We start from the raw sequence: 21,188 nt of genomic DNA on the forward strand, positions 1-21,188 counted from the left end.
TCTTACCTATAAATGCCCACTCTGTGTGCTCACTCTTCCTTATTTACACTGACCCATACAGGAGGGAGCCATTACACTTTTCAGCTGTAATTCAATAAAAGTTCCGATCTGCATTTAGAAAAATAAATGGCCCATGAGTGAAGGAATATTTTTTTTCCCCCGCTGCATTATGACAATAAGCAGTTATTCTGTGTTGGGACAGTGGGTACAGGGGGTGGAGTTGGGGGGGGGGGATTTGTGGGAAGAAGGCACCTGCTGGTTACTGGAAAAGACTCTGTGTACCACCACCCTGCGGTTTGGATATTTATTTCCTTAGGTCTTAATGGTTAGGAACAGCGAGCAAATAATAGGTGTAGCAGGGTCTTTCTTTTGCTTCCAGGAGCAGAGAAGGTTGTAATCCTCTGGGTAAATACAGAAAGAAGCCTCGGCTCTTTAAAAAAAAAGAAAGGTCAGTTGTAACCTCAACAGTGCTGCAGTAGTTTAATAAGACAACGATAAAGTCAGAAAGTACTGAAAGTGCAGTGGAAAATGAACACTTTTCACATTTCACACATTTACTTTGGATTGTCGATTGTCATTCTGTGGAACACTTATTGTGTGTGTGTGAGTTTAGGGGGAAATGCACTCTTGTTGCATGTTATTTTGTGAGAGCTAGTATGCACAGAGGTGTGAACGTGAAGCCGTTTGACACATCTGCTGCCGTTGCATTGATGTATGTGACAGCAGCAGCTTGCTTTCCTTTCTCACAGCTCTGCAAGGCCCCCACCTTTCCCCCCAGAACCTCGCAGCTTGAATCAACCTAACTACATGCAAACATGAATACACACACCCAGAGACATGCACAACAACCCTATTCACCACGAGAGCTAAAATAACACACTAAAAGCAGCTTATTGCCTTAATATGATCTGTCACCGGAGCCAAATAGGCCTTCTGTGCTCAACAAGGCCAAAGCAGCAGCAGCAGCACTGGGAAATCTGCAAAGTACGCAGGCAAGCAGCCAAAAGGCCTGAAAAACACCCGCTCATATCACCCCCCCACCCCCAGCTCCTGTAGAAGACTGCTACACACACAAAGTGTAGAATGGCTACACAAAAGAGAGATGATTGCTCACAACATGCTACGGGCTATGCTGTATTGTTAGAGAATCCGGGAGTATTGGGCCTTATTTTGGCACCCCTTCACCCCCCTGCCTGCCTCAACCTGCCTTACTGTAAGGCTGTCCTTGTGTGGCACTGTTTTTGTCTCTCATACACACACACACACAGACACACGCAAAGGACTTTATCCTCTTATCAGAAAAGGAAGGCTGCACATTTTGCTCAAACAGTCTCATGTAGCAACTTCCGCTGTGAGCGGCTTGTTTTCAGGCCTGCGAGGGGGATTTTCACACTGCTGATGTCCCCAGAGACAGGCTGATGCATCTGCCTGAGGGACCAGACAATCCCCCAGCTGTGGCCATAGAGGTTAAACTACAGATAAAAGCATGCCAAGACTTTTGTTGACCTCCTCCTGAAAGCCTAAATAACGTTTCCACAAAAACTTCTTGCCACTACATTCAGCGCTGCCATGTTTATGATAGAGACCTCCACTCACACTTAGTCACATTCTCAACAAATACCTATTGTATGCGTTACATCCACGATAACGATAAGGTTGTAAAACCTTACGCATTCAAACCGAAAGCGTTACAAGAGTGTTATGTAAATTAATTTTAAGCAGCGTAATGTCTGTGTGGCTAGCATCGACTCATTTAGGCCCAGACGAGACAGCCACAATCACCAGCCAAGGGTAAAACCCACATCCCTCAGGGTCAGCCTCAAAACAAGAACTTTGATTCGCCCCACTGTAACAACTCAACGGTGTGATTGGTGGCCTTGGCAAGATCAGTGCCAAACACACTGCTGTAGAGATGCTTTCTGAGCTAGTACCCTTAATAGCACAAAAAGGGAAGTATAAAAAAGGGTGGCGGAAAGAAGAGGGGTGTGAATGAGAGCGTGAGGAGTTCAGGTTCGCTAGAGAGGAGGAAGAGGAAGACAGGTGTATGCGACTTTGCTCAACAGATGTTGAAACGTCCTCGGTGTCTGTTGAGGGCAAACGGAAGTTGGCTCGCAGACAAGTAGGCCCCACAGCAGCATGTGTTCAACTGTCGCCCCACATCACCCTGTTAGGTTTCAAAAGCCAGATAAGGATGCAGCTACTGTGTTTAGAAGCTTTCAACACTTGACTTTCTATCATTTAAAACATATCCAGCATGGGCTTCCCTGACCTACAGGGAAGGCTAATACATTTAAAGATCTGATGATATTGAAGTCTTATTGATGCAAGAAAAAAATTTAAAGCTCGAAAAATATTACAGTGCCCTGCCATCTTGTTGCCTCTAGTTAGACTCAGCAATGGTCCTTACACTGCTTGCACATTTTTGTATGTAATCCTATACCATACATACCTAGACTTCACTGTCCAGACGTAGCTTTCAGTGTGATACATACAATCCACATTAATTCTAGTATGTTATCAGGGACCTATCAAGTCCATTTATATGTGGAATACAAATATTTACACTTCAAATATATTCAGTGCTGACTTGGTTTGGGGCCAAAGCACGTATTGCCCTTTGCCGTTCAGATAGAGTTTCATTTTACTCCTGAAAAAGCACCAGGCCCTTCACTAAAAAGAGCTTGTGTTTAATGTGTCTCCCTCTGGACAGGAACATATGTTTCTTTATTTCATTGGAGACGGAGAAACAGACATTGAAAGAGAGGAGAAGCTGAAAAAAGTGGGGGATGAAGGAAGGAAACAGGGTGTATTGGGTGATCATTCAGCTGTGGCATCGTGTTTAAGTCCTGGCAGTCAACTCACTGAGCAAACACTGTCTCTGTGTTGAGCTGATACGGGCTTTGTGGAAGGAAGGCTAGGCAACACGATGTGGATTTTGCCGTTCGTGTGGTCTGATCTGCTCTTAGAGCACCATGTCGAAGCTCTTGAAAAACAACTTCCCACCACTTACACCTCACCTACCTCTACGTGCTTCAAAAGCACAGGGGTAAAAGTGCAAAGAAACATGTAGTTATTCTGCAGCGAACATAAAAGGCTATCAGGAAATAAACACACACACACACGCACAAAACAAAGCAGGGCTGGGAACGGCACACCCATGTCTTCAAAACACAGCCATTGCCTTTCACTACATCGTTAATGCCAGACATTTTATATCATGCATTTTATTTATTCTTCGTAGACTTCCATAATGCTTTCAGATGATGCGACCACTACTCTGAGAGGAGGCTAGTAAATCTACAACCTTTAGCATCCATTTTCAATTCTGGATGCATATTGAGCGTTGCTGTTTAGGCATCATGTGCGCATTTGATCCCATCTCCCAGCTCTATCTTGTGGTTATGATATCATAGAGAGAAAAACAAGGGCATTCTCTCCTAAGTGCACCCTGACACATTAAATATTCATCTGACCACAGAAACCCCTCTGAAATGGGGCTGGTGTGGAGCACCGGCACCCCTCTGGCCCTCGGCCCTGCAGAGTAGAAGTCAAATGTTGGCGGTCGGACCCAAAACACTCCGGCTGCAGCCAGGGTCAGCTGGCCAAAGAGTGTGCGTATTAATGAAAAGTTTAACTGGAGAATACAGGTTGAGCATCCTGAGGGTTTAAGGCAGTTCAAAATTTTGTACAGGGAATAACACCGTTTTCTTTCAAGGAGAGTAAATGTACAAGAGAGAAAAAAAAACATGCAAACATAATTAATCTTTTTAAAATTAATCTTAAAACCACTTAAAAAGTTCTTCTATGCTAAAAACTCAGATTGGGTATTTTTCTTTTTTTTTTAAATTACAACACTCAAAGTTAAAACTGCCTTACAAAATACAAATAGATGCAAATAAATAGAAAAACAAGGTTGTTTCTTTTTTATAGCAACAGTTAAGAGTCAAAGTGTGTTTAAAAACCTGACAGGAAACATGTTTGGTAGGCTTATTCTGCCTGAGAAAAAAAAGAGTAAGTGGAGGAGAAAGGTGAAAAAGAAAGTTTCAAGCAGCCTCAAAGTTGATGAGTGGTGTTGATAGCAACTGTGGGCCATGGGTTACCGGACTCCAAGCCTTGTTCTAATGATGGCTCTACACCCCCCCCTTAAAAAAAAAAAAAATCTCACTCTCACAGCCCACTAAACCCTCTACTGGAAGCTGTGAACAGTGTCGCTACATGCAGTGTGTGTGTCCCTGCCAGCTGGAACTAGGCCACAGGATCTACAGCTCAACTGTGTGTGTGTGTGTGTGTGTGTGTGTGTGTGTGTGTGTGTGTGTGTGTGTGTGTGTGTGTGTGCTTGTGGGCAGTTGAATGATCACTTTCATCCCTAAAGAGCCAGCCAATTCATCTTAGACCACCACTGGCCACAGAAAAACTGACCAATTATCATTTTTTTCCCCCATGTCGTCTGTCTTTTTTTCCAACCAAAGAGCAGTGGGATGTATCATTTCCCTGACCTCAGCCGTTTGAGGTGGTGTAAATCTCTTAATAACTACACAAGGACACATATAGGGGCTATATTTGGAGGGCTGCTACCCCTGGCCAGCCCAGCTCTGGCCTGGAACAGACAGTAGCCGCAGTGTCTATGGGTGTTGGAGCCTGGTTCAGGCGCTGTTTGAGTGTGTGTGTGTGTGTGTGTGAGAGTCAGAGAACGCCGACCTCCATTCCTTCCATCATGGTTTAAAAAGAAGACAGGCTGGAGGCATATGAGCTGAATAAAAGAGATATTACAGTGTGCAAGGGGGTGTCCAGGATATGTTCCTAAGAAATCGCATGGAGCAAACAGACTGTCCTTTCCTTTGGCGTCCTAATTTTTTGGAAAGCAAACAGCTTCAGATCACCAACAGAACTGCTGTCTCAGCTCAGACAGATTAGTCATGACTGAATCTTTCTCTCTCACACACACACATAAGGTTCAAGGCAAATGCTGATCAGTGACTGTGAATAAAGGTGTCCTAAAGTATTCTGTCTCTAAACAGCAGTGATTCTGATTCCCTTTATGTATGCTTGCGTGTCTGGGGGTCTCAAAACTTGATATTCCTACACAGTTCATAAGAAAAGGATGGAAGGGAGGCGGTGGGCACAAGCAAATGGACAAAGCGGTAAACGAGAGGAAACTTTACCCATGGGTCAGCCTCAGAGGGAAGATATATTGCCCATGGGTCAGTGGAGAGAAAGGACGGGCAAAATCCATATTGGTCCGTCTGCCTTGCCCCCTTTATATAGTGATAAAATATTCAAATCCAGCCATTACTTCACATTAGGCTACTCTGTAGAGATGCCAGGGAGAAAACCACAGAATGTATACATGCTGGTTCACACACAGTTTTGGTGCATTGATAGTTACATTAAAATCTCTTACTCCCATTAGAGGCATCCGGACTCACGTCTGACATTTAAGGTGTGTTCACATGTAAAGTACACATGTGTATTTGTACATGAGTGTGTCTACATAAAAGGCCCAATCAGAGAAGGTTTTTTTCCCCTTACCATTTCCCTGAACGGGACCTCAGGGCGATAAGGGCACTAAGTGAGTTGGTTAGTTTTCTGGGTGCAGCAGAGAAGTGTCACTTCTCAGAGTCAGTTCTCACCTCCTGCACACAAATATACACATATGTCGCTCTTTCCGTTTTCTCTCCATTATGTTTAACACTGATGACTATAAGGTCTGGTAGCTTTGTCTGGGTGTTTCCTTCTGACTAAGTGCTGTGTCAGTCAGACCTGAATTTGTGTGTGTGTGTGAGACGGGAAGGTTATTTCGGACAGATAGTCACTATTTCTTGTTTTCTTTCTTCTTTTTCTATTCATGAGGCAACAAGATAAAGATTAGTTAACCTCATCACTTCATAGAGATGTTTAATGCAGTAATACCCTCTTTATTACACTTCATGTTCAGGGAAAACAACATTCCTCAATTATTTTCAACCACTTACGCTATCGTTATCTGCGGGTGACGTGGCAGCAGGTGCAGCTTGGGCAACATTTAGTGTCTAGCCAATGTATTTCAAGGTCTGCTGACATTCTAATAATATTTTTGTGTTCGGAAGCTGAAAACATGGTGACAGTGGCTGTTTCTTTATATAAGTTTATCCTGTGTGAGTGGGTAGGAGTTAAAATGGAGGCTAATGATGATGGTCTTCACAGTCCAGGACAGTTTTTTTTTAGTACATAAATTAGTTTACACAAGCAAAGAAAGGCTGAAACTGGCATTTTCTAGTTGGACTTTCCTGGAAATATAAAGTGTAGGAGATAAAATTAGCATGCTCTTGACTTTTCTTCGTATTTTGATCTCGTAGGGCATAGAGTGAAGATGGAGGATCCCCAGAAGATGCAATTCTCTGACAGGCTGTCCGAGATTGAGCGCTACCAGCGGACTATGCGGATAGGCCCAGTGAACAATAATCCACGCCCCATTCATCAAACCCACATCAGCCCCACACAAGGTGAGGACCAAATCCTAAATCCCCACAACACTGTAAAATCACCTCACTTTAACTGCCAATAACCTGAGGTAAATAGCTTCTCTTTTAAAACAAACATATTTGGTTTTATTTGGCCAGAGGGTAAGTAATCTGTACTTCAAATCACTCGACTACTTTAAGCGAAGCAAAGTGGCCCTCGTGTGTGCTTTCTCCACGAGGGCTTTTTGAGTTCTGTTCCATTAATCTGAGAGCTGCTATATGTGTTGGCTGTGCAGGGGGAAGCTCATGTCAGCTCTGTCCCCGGATACCCTGCGTTGGTGGGTCTGGGCCCCACAGTGTGCAGGGCAGAATCCGCGGCCAGGTGGCATTGTGGGTGCTGCCAGCCGAGTTTGGCTGGCCTCTGCGCACCACACATTACAGCCTCAGGAATGTAACAGCCGCCCGCTACCTTGGCAATCACGTCACTCTCAGACTGGTCGAATGTGCGGGGGTGGGAGGACGAGAGAGGGGAGCTGTGACTTAGACTGAGGTGGTGCGATGGAAAGGAGGGGGTTGATTCAACATATGTGTGTGTCTGCTGTGGACAGCTGCGTGGGTGATGGTCGGGGTGAGGATGAGTCTTTACTCATCATGTGTCAGAACCTCTAACAGGATCAGGATATCTGGAAGCATGCAGGGTTAACACACAAACATGCACTCCTCTGCCACCTACTCACTAGTTCTCATGATGGCTAATGAATCTCATTACCTTTGTATCAGTGTGTCGCTGTGTACAGGAGGACTTGTTTGGGACTGCTGAGCCATGCGTGGGTGCAGCTCTATCAGAGTGTATCAGAGCCATACAGTGTTTGGCCTTGTGCTTAGCTTAGCCAGCGCTGAGTCACCAGTATGGGCCCTATCTAACAGCTGACTGCAGGGAACACAGGGTCTTTTACCCCGCTCCCCCATGTCCTTACTTTCTGTTGATATTGATTTTGTTCCCTCGCACAGCCTGTACCAAGCTAAAAACATGTCAGCCATTTTAGAAACACCAACTACCGGTAATACTGAAAATAAACAGCGCAGAGCTTCAACACAATACTGCCACTGTGATGATAATTTTCTGATGGCTCAGAGTTTGGCGTGAGCTCTGTTGCTTGTCTGCCAATAAAAAGCCCCCCGCAGCTAAGCTTATACTAGGGGCTTTAAGTTTCTGAGGTCTGCCTTGAAAATAGGTATGCGGGGGGGAACTACTTCGATCGGCAGAGAAAGGTTTACAGACACGGTCCAGACAGTAGACGAGAAGCTCTGCTCTCGTCTGCCTCGCACAGGATTAGGGCAGGAATTAGAGCATCATAGGCTTGCAAGGCTTCAAAGGACTGCAGTGTTGCCACACACACATGTACAGTGCATAAACGGAGAGCCGACACAACATGTTAACATCAGCTGGAAGTGTCGGAGACGTTACAGGCCTTGAGCTTCACGTTACAGCTGCCAGTGACTGCAGGCTGTCTATAAGAAGTGTGTGTGTGAGAGACAGAGGAGGGGAAGGGCTGTAAAAACCACACACCTTAATCTGTGGTATTACCATCATGACGGCACACCGCAGGGCAAGAGTGGTAAAATAATTAAATAACAGAACACAGGGCCCTTTCCTCTCCCACTTTGTCTATCTCTTGGAGTGTCTGAGCAGCAGCCTGTACGTGTAGGACTCATGCACAGACAACAAGACTGTAGTATTAAGAGTAAAGCTCAAACAAAAATAGACCTGTTGTAATAAATCCCATTCAGAGACACAGGGATGTGTTTACATATCAACAGCACACACGTCGCTGCGTTTCACAGTACTGCCAGACACTGTTGTACTTTACAGATACTTTAAATCCTTGGCCTGTTTGTTTGAGCATTGCCTGGTGATAGATTGCACATCAACACATTATAATTAAATGGATTCCCGTCTTACTGTTACAAAAGATGTTTTCCATTATCAAGGGCTAAAAAAGAAAATATAGTTTCACCTCCTCCTAAAGCCTCCTTGCTTCATTTTGTTGTCTGAGACATGAAATACTGTCTCAGTTTTGTTGTCAACAGGACATGTCTCCAGACATCTGATCAACGCTGAATTCTTAAAGCGCACACTCAGTTGTACCATAGGCACATTGAAAATAAATAACAAGCACACACACATGCAGTTCTGTGCTAGTGTTGCAAGTTTTCTGCTCGCGCCCCAGACAGACAGGGTAATTAAGAGCTCATTACAGAGCATGCAGTGACAGGATTCCTGCACGCTGGCAGACGCTACATTCGCTGCTTGTTTTTGTTCTTCAGTGGCCACAGGTAAGCCTGCTAGACATGTGGAATGATTCTCAGCCACAGTGGAGGGAGTGTGTGTTTGAAAATACGTGGTTCACCTAGCCCAGTCAAGCAAATCTGACACTCAGACAATCGAGTACTAAACTGTTATTCTGGTTTTCAAAACCTCAAGTGAGATACATGTGTGTACTATGTGTATCTGTGGGTGGCAGCTTTTTTCTTCCCCTGATACAAAATGTAGTTCATCATTTAACATCTAACTTTGACAGCATTTAGAGTGTATACACAAGCATTTACAGTCTATCGGGAAGCAAAAACCTGAATAAAGATTTGATTTATGCCAAAGTGAAAAGTTGAAAACAGATTCCAGGTTTACCTTAATCCATCTGAACGCAGGCAAAACTCAACAAGCTCCTGGCAGAGCCTCTAAGAGACTTCTGAGAAGAAAGAAGCTCTTTTAACTTAAATGTGTTTTAACAGTGAAGGAGGGAAAAAAAGAAACACAGCACCAATTTAATCATCCAAAAAGAAAGTCCTGGCACTTCTGAGGTGGTATCGTTTAACATGTTATTTGTTCCAACACCTGTGTGTTCCCCTCTGAAGATGAATATCAGATACTAGCATAACGTTCCACCATCAAGCGTTCATTGCTTTGATGAGGGCCCAAAAGTGTGTATGCGTGTGTGCCCTTGTGAGAGTGTCAGAGGATGTGGGGCCTACGTTGTGATAATAACAACGACAGCAGAATCTTGCAGCAGTGATGTAGCCCACATTTCATTTTTCAAACTGTTCTTGAGATTTTGTCCCACAAATTCTACGTAAAAAGAGCTAATATTTGCTATTTATAACACTTTTTTCAAATGTTGGGGCCACTGGCTTCATCTTGCTCAACTGGCACACATCTGCTGCAGCTGTGCCTTGGCAACCTTGTTCAGTATGCTGACGTTGTGGCCTCTCGACTGGACATAACTCGAGAAAGTCCTAAAGCAGCCGCGCCCCTCCCTGCTTGTCCACAGTGACCACACTGTTTACTCCACATAAACAAGCTGGCCGGCCCCCCAGCTTCAAGACGGCACTCTGCTTCTGTCGCAGCTGAGAGGCGGACACTAATTCGCACATCCAGAATGACACGATCAGCCAATTAGAAGCAATAGCGAGACAGGAAATTAGCATCGTCAGGTAGCAGCGGTGTGGACTTTGAGTGAGGCCGTCATGGTAGTTGGGTTTCATGCTGATTTCTGCCAAACCCAAGCAGGAAGCTCTGAGGCAAATCCAACCAAAAGCAGCAGGAATCTGGACCGGTCCTTTAGACACTCTGTTTTACTTCTGCACTCTACTATTTACATAATATGTCAATGGTCGCCACAGAGTTTATTTGTTATGGTGCCTGAAAGCTTCACTTGTGGTTAGTCTCTTTTTGTGACCCTAAGTTGAATAATTTAAACTGAAAATGTTTTTGTTCTTCAACAAAAAGAGAAAATCTTTTGAAGCCACCTCCTTGGTGAAAAACACAAAGAAAAAGAGAAGTGAGAGCAAGATGTTTCTTTACCAGACTCAACTGTTTGTGTAAGTTATAATTTCACATCAGAGTCGGGCTGAGTTTTACATTTCAGCAATTACAGAAACTACATGTGTGCCATGAACAGTCTATTGAGTCTGAGGAGAGGGGAAGGGCGGGCGGACGACGAGCTCTCAAAGAGAACACAGGATTTTTCAGCCCGTGTGTTTGTTTTTGCTCACGTTATAAGTGAGGGCTCAAAAGACATATCAAATGTCCCACATAGCTGAGCCAAGGCCATGTTCCTCCCCTCTCTAACACGCTCTCTTTCTCTCTCCTTCCCTCGCTGGCGTCTTTCTTTTAGTCTTGCTTGCTCTCTCACATTTTCTCCCCGTTGCGACGCCTAAGGCCTAAGCGAAACAGGAAGCCAGCACAAGGACCAGCATTCACTATGTCTCAATGACATGCTTCATTACGGTAGGCGCATTACATGTCTCAGAGGCGTCGCTGGATCCGGAGTCACGAGGATGGACGCCATTTTGGCTCAAACATCATCTCAGCCATCCTTTTCATCTGCACATGCACTTCAAAAGCAGGGCATGTGTTTATTTGCGTCCTTCCTAAAAGTACGTCGGAACCACCCCAAGGCTTCTTATTAGTGACGCCGTCACCGCTTCTTCCTATTTCCAGTCCCTGCCTTGCCCTCTCCTCAGCTCCGCCCAGGGGGCCGGTCCTCTTATTAACAAGGGTAATCTGTGCCTCTGGTATTGACGTTGTCTGCTAGCCAATCAAAATATTTGAAGGAAATGTTTATTTTCTTGAGCGAATCGCACCAGCTGCTTGCAAGCTTTTCTGAATAAGGCCATTTATGTGTAAGAATTTGCCATTGTGAGGCGTAGTGTAGGACCTCTCAGTGACTGAGTGCTGATTTGGGTCTTTGCAAAGGAAATGGAGGAGCTCCAGGGGAAGCGCAGATCGTACATGTGCCGTGGAGCTATAGGTGAACAGCCCTTTACCACCCCCCTCTCTGACTTTGGCATCATTTTATGTCCTAATTGCCACAACAGGAGGTTGGAAGTTTACTATATTGCTTAGCCTCTACTCGATTGCTCGATGCTGTCATTAAAGGTAAAACACCATAAAAATATGCTTCATCTAATCGTCAGTTTTCTCTCTTTGTGATAAAAATATGTACATACCTTTGACAAAAAAAGTTGAACACATACAACTCTAATCTGAGTCCTGCAACACATGCGCTTAAATTGCCCATGTCCACAGAGCTCCGTGCAGGTTGTCTTGTAGCAAATGCACCGTCTCAGACCTTGAGCAAACAGCCAACTGTTTGTGTCAAGCCTGCTGCGGTGTGACCGTTGAGTGTGAAGCAGGGTCCCACGCGTTGGGCCAGTAGGTCCTCGACCCTCCTTTGCTTCCTGACAGCTTGGCTGGACAGGCTACCAAGTGTCCTATGCTTCACAGATCTCACCTCCTCCAGTGTCTCGCCTGAAAGGCCCAAAAATACCTTGTATGCACCCATCAAGCATGTTTTTCCAAGCCTGCTCTCACAGTGGTGAGAAAAACCACCCCTCCTCTTCCCAGTCTTCACTGCTCAGTCAGCAGAGGCCAACCTGTGACAGGAACACACATCTCCAAACCGCCAGATGTCAAGACAGTTTTGACCACTCGGTCATAAAGGTTATTTGGATCGTGTATAAGATTCCTGATGCAAAGGCGGTGACTTCCTCACCCTGAACACACAAACTGTACAGCCCACACATTTCTCTGTCTAAAAATCTAATTCTTGCATAAACAACTCTTTTTTTTTCCCACTATGCTAAACCATCTATTATTCCCTTTGTGTGTTACTTAGCCCTGTGGCAGGAGCAGATGGACACCCCCACTCTGAAGACCTGTAAGGTGGAGGAGGACCTGAGACCGTGGCCAGGTGAGAAACATCCATCTCCTGTGTTTCTATAGCTTGTTTCATCAGATTTTACACTAAATATGCTGTGGATTTATTCACTTTTAAAAGTGTTAGTTCGTGTTAAGTCAGTTATTGTGATATAATCACAGAGTGAGGTCCAATCAGCCAGCAGCATGATTAGCAATAACACTGGGCAGCCAAAAAGAAATCATGCTCTCAGAATTGTGCATCTCTAACATCTGAACAGACTCGAGACTAATATCATTCTAATCATTAGACACTGATGGTATTTTAAAAAATTAAATCAAGTCATACTGAAGTGGAGAAATTGGAAAGGCTGGCACAACACAGGGTGAGTCAAATCATGGAATCGGTTTCGGTTTTGTCAGGAGGGCACTTCTACGTCCCAGAGCGTCCCCAGAACGCCACTACCCTTCTTCTTCTTCCTCTTCCTTCCCTCCCACTGCCTCTTTCATTTGTCTCCTGATTTTGATCTTTGTTGCCGTCTTAACAGCTCCCTCAGTCTCCCATTCGTCCCCTACCCAGAAACCACCCCACCAGACCAGACATGCTGAGTCATCCACTCACACTGTGCTGATGACCAACATTCAGACACAAAGAAGAAAAAGACTTTTGGATTTGGCTCGATGATCTTCCTGCCTTTTTTAGCTCTATTTCAGAACAGAATGGATCGATCAGAATTACATATTTTAGTATGATACATTTTACGCAAGACATAATAAAAGAGTGAAAAATGGGATGTTAGTAAAGCCTGAACTTAAGATAAAAAGGCTTTAAGGTTTGACAGACAGAATAGGTGGCCCAGAGTCAAACACACATCACACCAGTGGCTTTATTGAGAGAGTATCATGTCTCCCATAGCAAAAAGATTTACTTAACAAATAAACATAGTTATCATGTCACCTTTCTTGTTGGTGCATTAGGAAAATCTCAGCTTTTTCTATAATCACACATTCCCTTGCTTGCATTGCATGTCACAAGTGGAGGACATGCAAAATCTCCTGCGCTCATGTGATTAAGTGCTAACGTGGATGAGGCTTTGGGGCTGTTGACCATGGTGTCACAGTACAGAGGTGACTATTATTTGCATTCGACATGATGCTCTGGCTCCAAAGGCTCAGTGCTTAAATAAACACCTGGAAATCATTTGTGTTCATTTGGATCTCCTATTCTTTGCCATGTGAGGCGGCAGCTCTGCCCTGGTCTTATGTTGCCGTGTCATCGTTGCTCTGTCATCAACAGTGACTGCTCATCCCCATGGCATCCAATGTTCAAACCACCCAAACCAGTCAGAGAATAAAACAGACACATACTTCTTCGGAAAGTAATAAAATGCTTTTCTGATTAATCCAAACTGTAGTGTAGCAATTCCTCTTTTGGAATATTTAGGAAACAATCTCACCACAAAGCACAGTGGGTCTCTCCAGGTAGCTGCTTCGGCCTGGGGTTTTCTCTCTTCCCTTTTCCTTCCCTCCACTTATTTGCCTGAGACACTATTCCCTGGGCCCTGGCCGTCACAGTTTGCATCAAGCCTGAGTAAACATTTCACAGGTGAGCGCCTGGATTTGCATCTTCCCATTGCCAGCCACCACATTTGGACACACATGCGTACACACACATACCCCTTCGCACCATTACACACTCAGACACGATCGCCTCAAACCTGCCTCTGTGTTAACAACCAAAATCAGTTTCTCCCGTAAGCAAATGAGACAAACCTCCCGCCATATCTGGGTTGCACGCTTGAGTGTGGACTAGTGGACTTCTTGAGCTAAGTAGGAATGAGCAAGGCTCCACCCTTAGTGTTGCAGAATTAAAAAAGTGCATGGCGCTATGCTTCTGAAGAGGAGGAAAGAAGGAGTGCTGGAACACAATGTTCTCAATAAAAGCCTTGATTCCCAGCTACCCGCTTCATAGACTGAGAACATCACAGACAGCAGACTGTGCCAGCTAGCCCTCTGGGGTTCATCCCTTCTTCTGTCCCTGCAATTTAGTCAACACATTTCAGATGAGCCTAATGGAGATCATGTGTGGTTTTGTGCCGCTGAGGTTACAGGCAACTACTGCTAGGCTCAGTTAAGAAGACCCTCTCGGCCAAAGATACACCACTGTTACCACAGCCACAACAGCAAAGCCTGTACTTACAGTTGGTGGGGGAGGGTGGGGATGCAGTAAGGTATGCGACATAGTTAAGAGGGAGAAAAAGCAGACTGCTTCTCAATTACAGAACAGTTTGTTTAGCCCTCTCCTCCAGAGGGAGCTACTGTACTTTGTGGAGACTTTAAGGTCGGAGCAGACACCTTATGGCTCACAGCCAAGAGCCTGAGACTGAACAAGCCCATTAAGGTGTTGTGATAAGTGTCCAGTCCAGTTTCCCCTGACAGAGCACAGGAGTTGATCCCCACCGCAATTTAGCCAACACGTTTCCACCAACTCCAATCAAGAGGAGATCATGTACAGGGTGGGCTGCAGGAGCCAGAGCCATCATGTCCCAACAGCACATGTCCTCTCCCCAGCTCCACCCCGATGCCTAAATTTAGCCCAGGCAGGGAGAGATGAAGGAAGGCACACACACAGAGGGAGCAAAGGCTTCCACTTCACCCGAATCAACAGCAGCTGAAGGCTTGGATTTTCCTCGCGTGAAATCAGATATGGAGCCAGACTGCAGTGCCCGGTAGACTCTGGAAAAAGAAACATCCCCCCCACCACCACCAAACTCCTTCATCCCAAAAAGAAGAGAAAATTCAACAGCAGAAATGTGTTGTAAAGGGAAAAAAAGAAGAAGAAGAGTATAGCAGGGGCCATGGAAATTGCAATGGAGTAGATTTTTTTTTTTCTGAATATGAACCCAGTTCTCCAGACACAGGGAAAAGAGATTTCAACAACACTGTGGCACGCACGTTTGGCATTCTCCCCCCTCAGGGCTGTGGCGTGCAAGCGCTTGCTATTTCACAAATACAAGCTCTCTTTTCTCTGCCATCCAAATTCACATTTTACACTTGCAGTCATGTGGGCACATTGGACCCATGAAAGCCACATACGGACAAACAAATAACCATGGACCCAGGTGTGTGTGAGTGTCTGACTGTGTGCACAAGTGGCAGGTGTGCATGAGGTGTTCAGAACGCTAACATCAGGTATGAGGAACTTTCCTGAGTCTCTATGACAAACAAAGGTGTTTACCACTGCAGAGCATGTTGGTCTGGCTCTTGGCCACCTTGCTTTCTTCCAAAATAACTGAGTGTCACGAACACAAAGACTCAACATGCCCTACTTTCCAGGCAAAGCTTAATTTTTCACACATAGACATCATAATCATAATGATTAAATAGTTAGTGATGTACAGATAAAATACAAATTGAGAAATCAAGAGTAATGGTAGATCAAACGATGGTTCAACTGCTGTATCTCCATCAGAAATTTGGAACAGTCAAACTCAACTCTGAACAGGCTCATTTCCAAAGCTGCATAGAGTGTGTAAGATTAGCCAGTAATATTCCTCAGTTTAAATAAGAGGGGAAATATGGTGTTTGAGTTAAGAAACTTAGCTGGTGACAGTATCTTAGAGAGGCAAACTGCCAAGTCAAACCTTCCTGCAATATTTCTATTTCCCTAATATTTCTAAGTCCCGGCTGGCTTCAGCTGTGCTCTGTTACCTGTGAGATTACACCTCACAGTTAACTCCAACAGCTCCTGGACTGTGATACAATTCAGTCTAAATAATCACACACTTCCTTTTACTTCCACTCCTTCTTTTTCCTCCTGTCTCTTTGACTGTCTCCCATTGTTACTGTCTGCCGATGTAGCCTAAGTATGATTTATGACGAGTTTCACAACAGTGCAACAAGCCATCAGTGTTTATACAAACCACCCCTCAGCACTGACAATGCCTCTTTTCATCGCTCGGAGAAAGACAGAAAGCTATACGTTGATCTTCTTTTGAAGGACTGGAAGGAGGGCCGTTGCAAGGGGGCCTTTTCATAACCTCAGTCTTGTGTATGGGACTGTGGGATGATGTGCTGTCAGTGCTTGATGACTGTTATTAAGCCAAAAAATGTCTCAGTTCATTACTTTGAGCAAACATTTCCATAGAGCGGTGTATCGCAAGAAATCTGAGCTTAGAATTGGGGGTTTAGGGAGGTTTGCTGCTCTTGGAAATTTGGGTGATTTTTTTAAAATAATAGAAAATGAGAAATCTCTGAGCTCCTCGTTTCATAATTGCAGCAGCAGTTTTCCTTCATGGCTTCTGTGTCTTTGTGTGTCCTACAGGGACAACAGATCTCTTCCAACAGAGGACCACCTTCCCGTCTCTGTCACCGCTGACCGACCCTCGCTTCTCAGACCACCGCATGCACTACCCGGGGGCCTTCCCATACTCTGCTAACACCTCCAGCACTGGCATCAGTGGCCTCAGCATGTCAGCCTCTTCTAGATACCACACCTACCTGCCGCCACCCTACTCAAACAACCAGTCCCAAAACTTCCAGTCCAACTCTTACCTGTATTATGGCACAGGCTCTGGATCCTACCAATTCTCCATGGTGGCGCCGGGGAATACTGGGGGTGAACGCTCCCCAACCCGCCTGCTCTCCTGTTCGGGGGCCACGGGCACCGGAGGGACCAACAGCCTGATGAACCCGGGCCTGAACACCCAGAGCGAGGGTGTGGAGGCCGACGGCAGCCACAGCAACTCGCCAACAGCCATTGGCGCTTCAGGTCGCTTGGATGAGTCCGTCTGGAGGCCATACTGACTGGCAGACAGCTAGAAAAATCAGCTGAGCAGAAAAGAGAGGGACAAAAAGTGAAGAGTATAATGAACAAAAAAGCTGAACACTGAAAGAAAGAAAAAACAAAAAAGAGAAATGTTGCATGTTTGTCTTTTATGTCTCGCTTTAAAAACTTCCTGCTTTTACCAACTCTCTCAAGACTTTTATGCATTTTGTAATTTTTGAATGAACTCCTGCACTGCGCTGAAACTCTTTAAGTACTCTTCAAGACCTTCAAAAGCCATAAGAGTCCAGATGATGTTCAGCGTAGACTGTAAATAGAGGTGAGAAGCCATAGCAGCGTTTCAGGATCATTTGTCTGGTGTAGAAAGGCATGCATCAAAGACAAACGAACAACAGAGAGTGGAAGTATGATCAGTCAGTACGGCGGATGAACTGAAGCGGAAATTCATCAAACAGCCTGTTCAAACTGATCACTCAGCACGTTGAGAAGACAAGTCAGACTGGAAGTTTGCTCTTTGTAAGGCTTGGCTGCACTGCTGTAGCACCGGTCCTTTTAAGCTTTCATTTCTGAAAAATGTTGAATATTGCAAAGACGCTGCGTCAGGTGTGAAAACATCGTCAGTTGCATCCAGGGCTGTGTCACGTGCAAGTATTTCCGCTGTACTTTATCGTCTAATTTATTATCCAAACCGACACATTAGCCTTTGATGCCACCGTGTGCAGTGGACATCTCAACACAATTGCTGCATTACTAGGAGAAAAGCATTTTAGCTGTCAAGACTAACATCAAGCAGTGAATTTTCCTCTGCTGTGTCATCAGTGTATCATGTTTCAACAGGACAAAGGCAGATATTTTAAGGAATGTAAAGGAAAAAAGGGGGGTTGGTGGGTGGGTTGGGGGAAGTGTTATTGTTTTATTTTTCGCAGGTATGTTGGAGTCCTGTTGTTTCTACTCTTTACTTTTTCCTAAATTTCTTGTTCAAGCCCTTTTCTAAAAAGAAAAGTACTAGTTTGGTATTTTTGAACTGGATGACACAGTTTACTTTTGATATTTATTTGAGCCAAATTTTGAGGAAATGTATGCATATACCCCAAATCCTTAAGCATTTCTCTCTACTTTTTCTTTTTTTACTTAAATATATATACAGTATATATACCATGTTTTGTTGTTAAGTATAAATTTGGATTTTGTGTAATATATTGCTACTAAATTATGAAAAACCAAAGTTTTAATGTAATTATTTTGATTTCCAATGTAGCTTTGATGCACTAAAACTTTTCTTCCAAATGATACAAGTCCAACAGGTTCTGTTAGTTAGACGGTATATCATGAGCTGTAATCTTTTAAACAATATTTCAAATTCCTGTGCTAAAAAACCCCATCTTTTGCTAATTGTTTTGCACTATTTTTTTACATTTCATCTTTCTTTTCTTGGCTATTGCTTGGTTATTAATATATCTGAAAGTGTGCAGAACAAAATTTTAAATATCCCTGTGCATCTTTTTTTAACACAATAACAAGTGTCCTTTAAAAAAAATCTTTCACAAAGTAATTTTACAATCAAATACACACACACACGTGCGTGCATTCCTGCTCCACAGGTGTGTGTGTGTGTGTGTGTGTGTGTGTGTGTGTGTGTGTGTGTGTGTGTGCACATTCCCCTTGTCCTAAGGGCCTTTCTCCTGCAATTACACATGTGATCCACTGTCCCTGGAAGAAGAGGAGTGTGAGGGTGAAGGAACAGAGAGAAGAGGTCGGGTCAGAGTGGTATCTCCTTACCAACACTGAGGGCAATCGTGCAAAAAAAAGGGGAAAAAAAACTCTGTTGTGCACAGGTCCCTTTGTTCTGAGCAATCAGTGAGTGCTTTGAAGCCTTTGTAGCCATAATTCCGCCTCTCCAGCTCTAATTTACAGATCATTCTCTGCCAGTAGTTCACGCACCTGCACACTTCGTCGTGGTGTAAGAGATGGGCTATTTACAACAGATATCAGGTGTCTATTTTTACTTGTAAATTATTTTCCAACAGGGGAAAATTATCAGCATTCATAACTCTGAAAGATGGATTTTAGTTGCTAAACGTGTGAGGTATGATGTCAAAATGAAGAGTGATCCAAAGAAGTTAGCATTTACAGTTCAGGTAGAAACTAAGTTATGCAAGGTGCAGACCCTCTGCCTTATTCCTCTTTTTTAAAGAATTGTCGTCAATGTCTCATTCCTATTGCCCTTTGGTTCAGAGGGAAAGCATGTTTAGTGTCCTTGCTCCCTCTTCTGAAGCCTGTACACATTTGAAAACCAGACTTTATTATGGGCAAATATCATGCAGCTAGAGAAACCACATGTGTACTGCTATTTCTGTGGTTACTTCCAAAAAAACCAAAGATCTTCACAACTGCCTGTAATACTGTTTGGATGTTGATGAAATGTGTGATCTTTAATTTTATTGTTTATGTAAATCTAGGAAGCCAAAATGTGCAAGTTCAAATGTATTTTGTGTATTTCATTAAAGAGCACAATGTAATATTCTTTTTGTTTCTTTTTAAAAGAACCCCTTTCTCATTTTCGCATACCAAATTGTTGAGTCATTTTGCTCTTTTCAGTTCTCTTTATGCTCAAAGCATGTACATCTGAAATTGATATGTTAAATTAAAGATCTTCTGTATGTAATGATGCCATTAATGCTTCCATACTGAGTGCTTGTAAAGTTTGCGGATGATGTAGTTTTTAATCATTTTAATTAAAAAAAACATGTTTCACTCCTGTCTTCAAAACTGCTTTTTATTTGATGACAATTGATAGATATATTCAACAATTGTTGGTACATTATATCACCTTTAAAGGCCTACAGAAAGCTGACACTACACCCAATACATAATGATAATACATACACAGAGGAACAATAATGATCATTGGACTCTACACCAAAACATTTCATAAACGCATGAAATTTGCGATTTTGAATTTGCCGCTAGGAAACCTTCCTGGAATTCCAGACTGGGGGCGGGGCTTCCGTGTGACGTCACAAGTGCCATGGTTTGTCCTGGCTGCCTCAGTGTTGCCAATTTAGCTAGATTTAGCGACTTTTGGCCATCTCTGGCGACAAAAAAAATAATCTAGCGACTTTCGGGCTCAATCTGGCTGAATCTAGCAACAATTCAACTTGTTTTGTGAGTGACAAATCAGTTGCCCTGCGACACCATACAAGCCGAGACAGAAGCACTGCAGGACGGTGGCAACCCGGCATTTCCTGTCAAAACCGCAGTTTCAAGCTAGCTACAACGAGGGTAGGTAGGTTCACTTCCTGTTTTCAAAACAACAGCACGTAATGGCTTTCCCTATGATAAAAGGCAACGGGTATTTTATTTTGTCAAAATAACCGGAAGTGCGTTGCTCACTGCGGCTAGCTTTAGCAGCGCCGAATTCGTCGGAACAAAATGGTAAACAGCCGGTATTTTGTCAGGTTTTCAACACGTTGGGGATCTAAACGACTACTTTCTCACCTGAAAAGTTTCAAATGTTGCGGGGACAGAGGAAGCAGAGAGAACTGCGGTCGGAACTTGTGTCTGTGCCTCCCTGTCCGCCTGCCTCCTCTATGGTGAAATCAGCCGGAGCCATCCCGCCGTGTTCAGCTCCCTGCGGTGCGGACACTCAGGGGGAATCCACCTGGCAGAGAGCGGACACACCGCGGGATGGTTGCCCTGAAATCAGCCGGCAGCGCGATCATCAAGAGCCCCGACGTGGACATGATCGCTCTGCCGGCTGATTTCCACTCTCCACCTGGCGGAGAGTGTGTTCGCTCTCCGCCAGGTGGATTCCTGTCCGACCGCAGGTCTCTCTGCTTCCTCTGCCCCCGGTGGTGTGAGCTGCTGCTGCTGAGGGCAACACACGCACTTCGTACATCTACTCGCAATAAAAACTGCACTGAACCCAACGTTTTATATTTCCAAGCGACGTCCCGCGGCACACATCGAAATTTGCCGTGAAGAAGCTGTCCAGGTCTGGCAAACTGCTGGCTTCGCTACTAGAACTACTGGTGGTTGTTCCAGCAGCTGGCACTCGTGACGTCACGCACCTGTCGTTCCAGTTTGCCAAATTTGAGTCAAATGTGGTGATAGTTTATTGGGCCTAATCAGGACTATCCAGGGGCCTAAAATTATTTTAAAATCATAAAAAAATTCCATGGTATATAAGGAATCGATCTGCTATTTCAGTTTTGTGCAAAAAAAAAAAAAAATAATCACCTTTCTGTAGGCCTTTAAACAAGAC

The 21,188-nt window shown here is 44.3% G+C and overlaps 1 protein-coding gene across 1 annotated transcript in view; it reads left to right on the forward strand.

Moving 5' to 3' along the window:
* Nucleotides 1-16,985, forward strand: part of runx3 (RUNX family transcription factor 3) — a 45,386-nt gene extending 28,401 nt beyond the window's left edge. The window contains exons 6-8 of the mRNA XM_075448482.1: nt 6,336-6,482; nt 12,119-12,193; nt 16,463-16,985. Coding sequence (XP_075304597.1) covers nt 6,336-6,482; nt 12,119-12,193; nt 16,463-16,944 — 704 coding nt within the window. The 3' untranslated portion in view covers nt 16,945-16,985. The remainder of the gene's footprint in view (nt 1-6,335; nt 6,483-12,118; nt 12,194-16,462) is intronic.
* Nucleotides 16,986-21,188: the final 4,203 nt, after the last annotated feature.

Source organism: Odontesthes bonariensis, chromosome 17 (genome assembly GCF_027942865.1).
Source record: "Odontesthes bonariensis isolate fOdoBon6 chromosome 17, fOdoBon6.hap1, whole genome shotgun sequence".
Lineage (NCBI taxonomy): Eukaryota > Metazoa > Chordata > Actinopteri > Atheriniformes > Atherinopsidae > Odontesthes > Odontesthes bonariensis.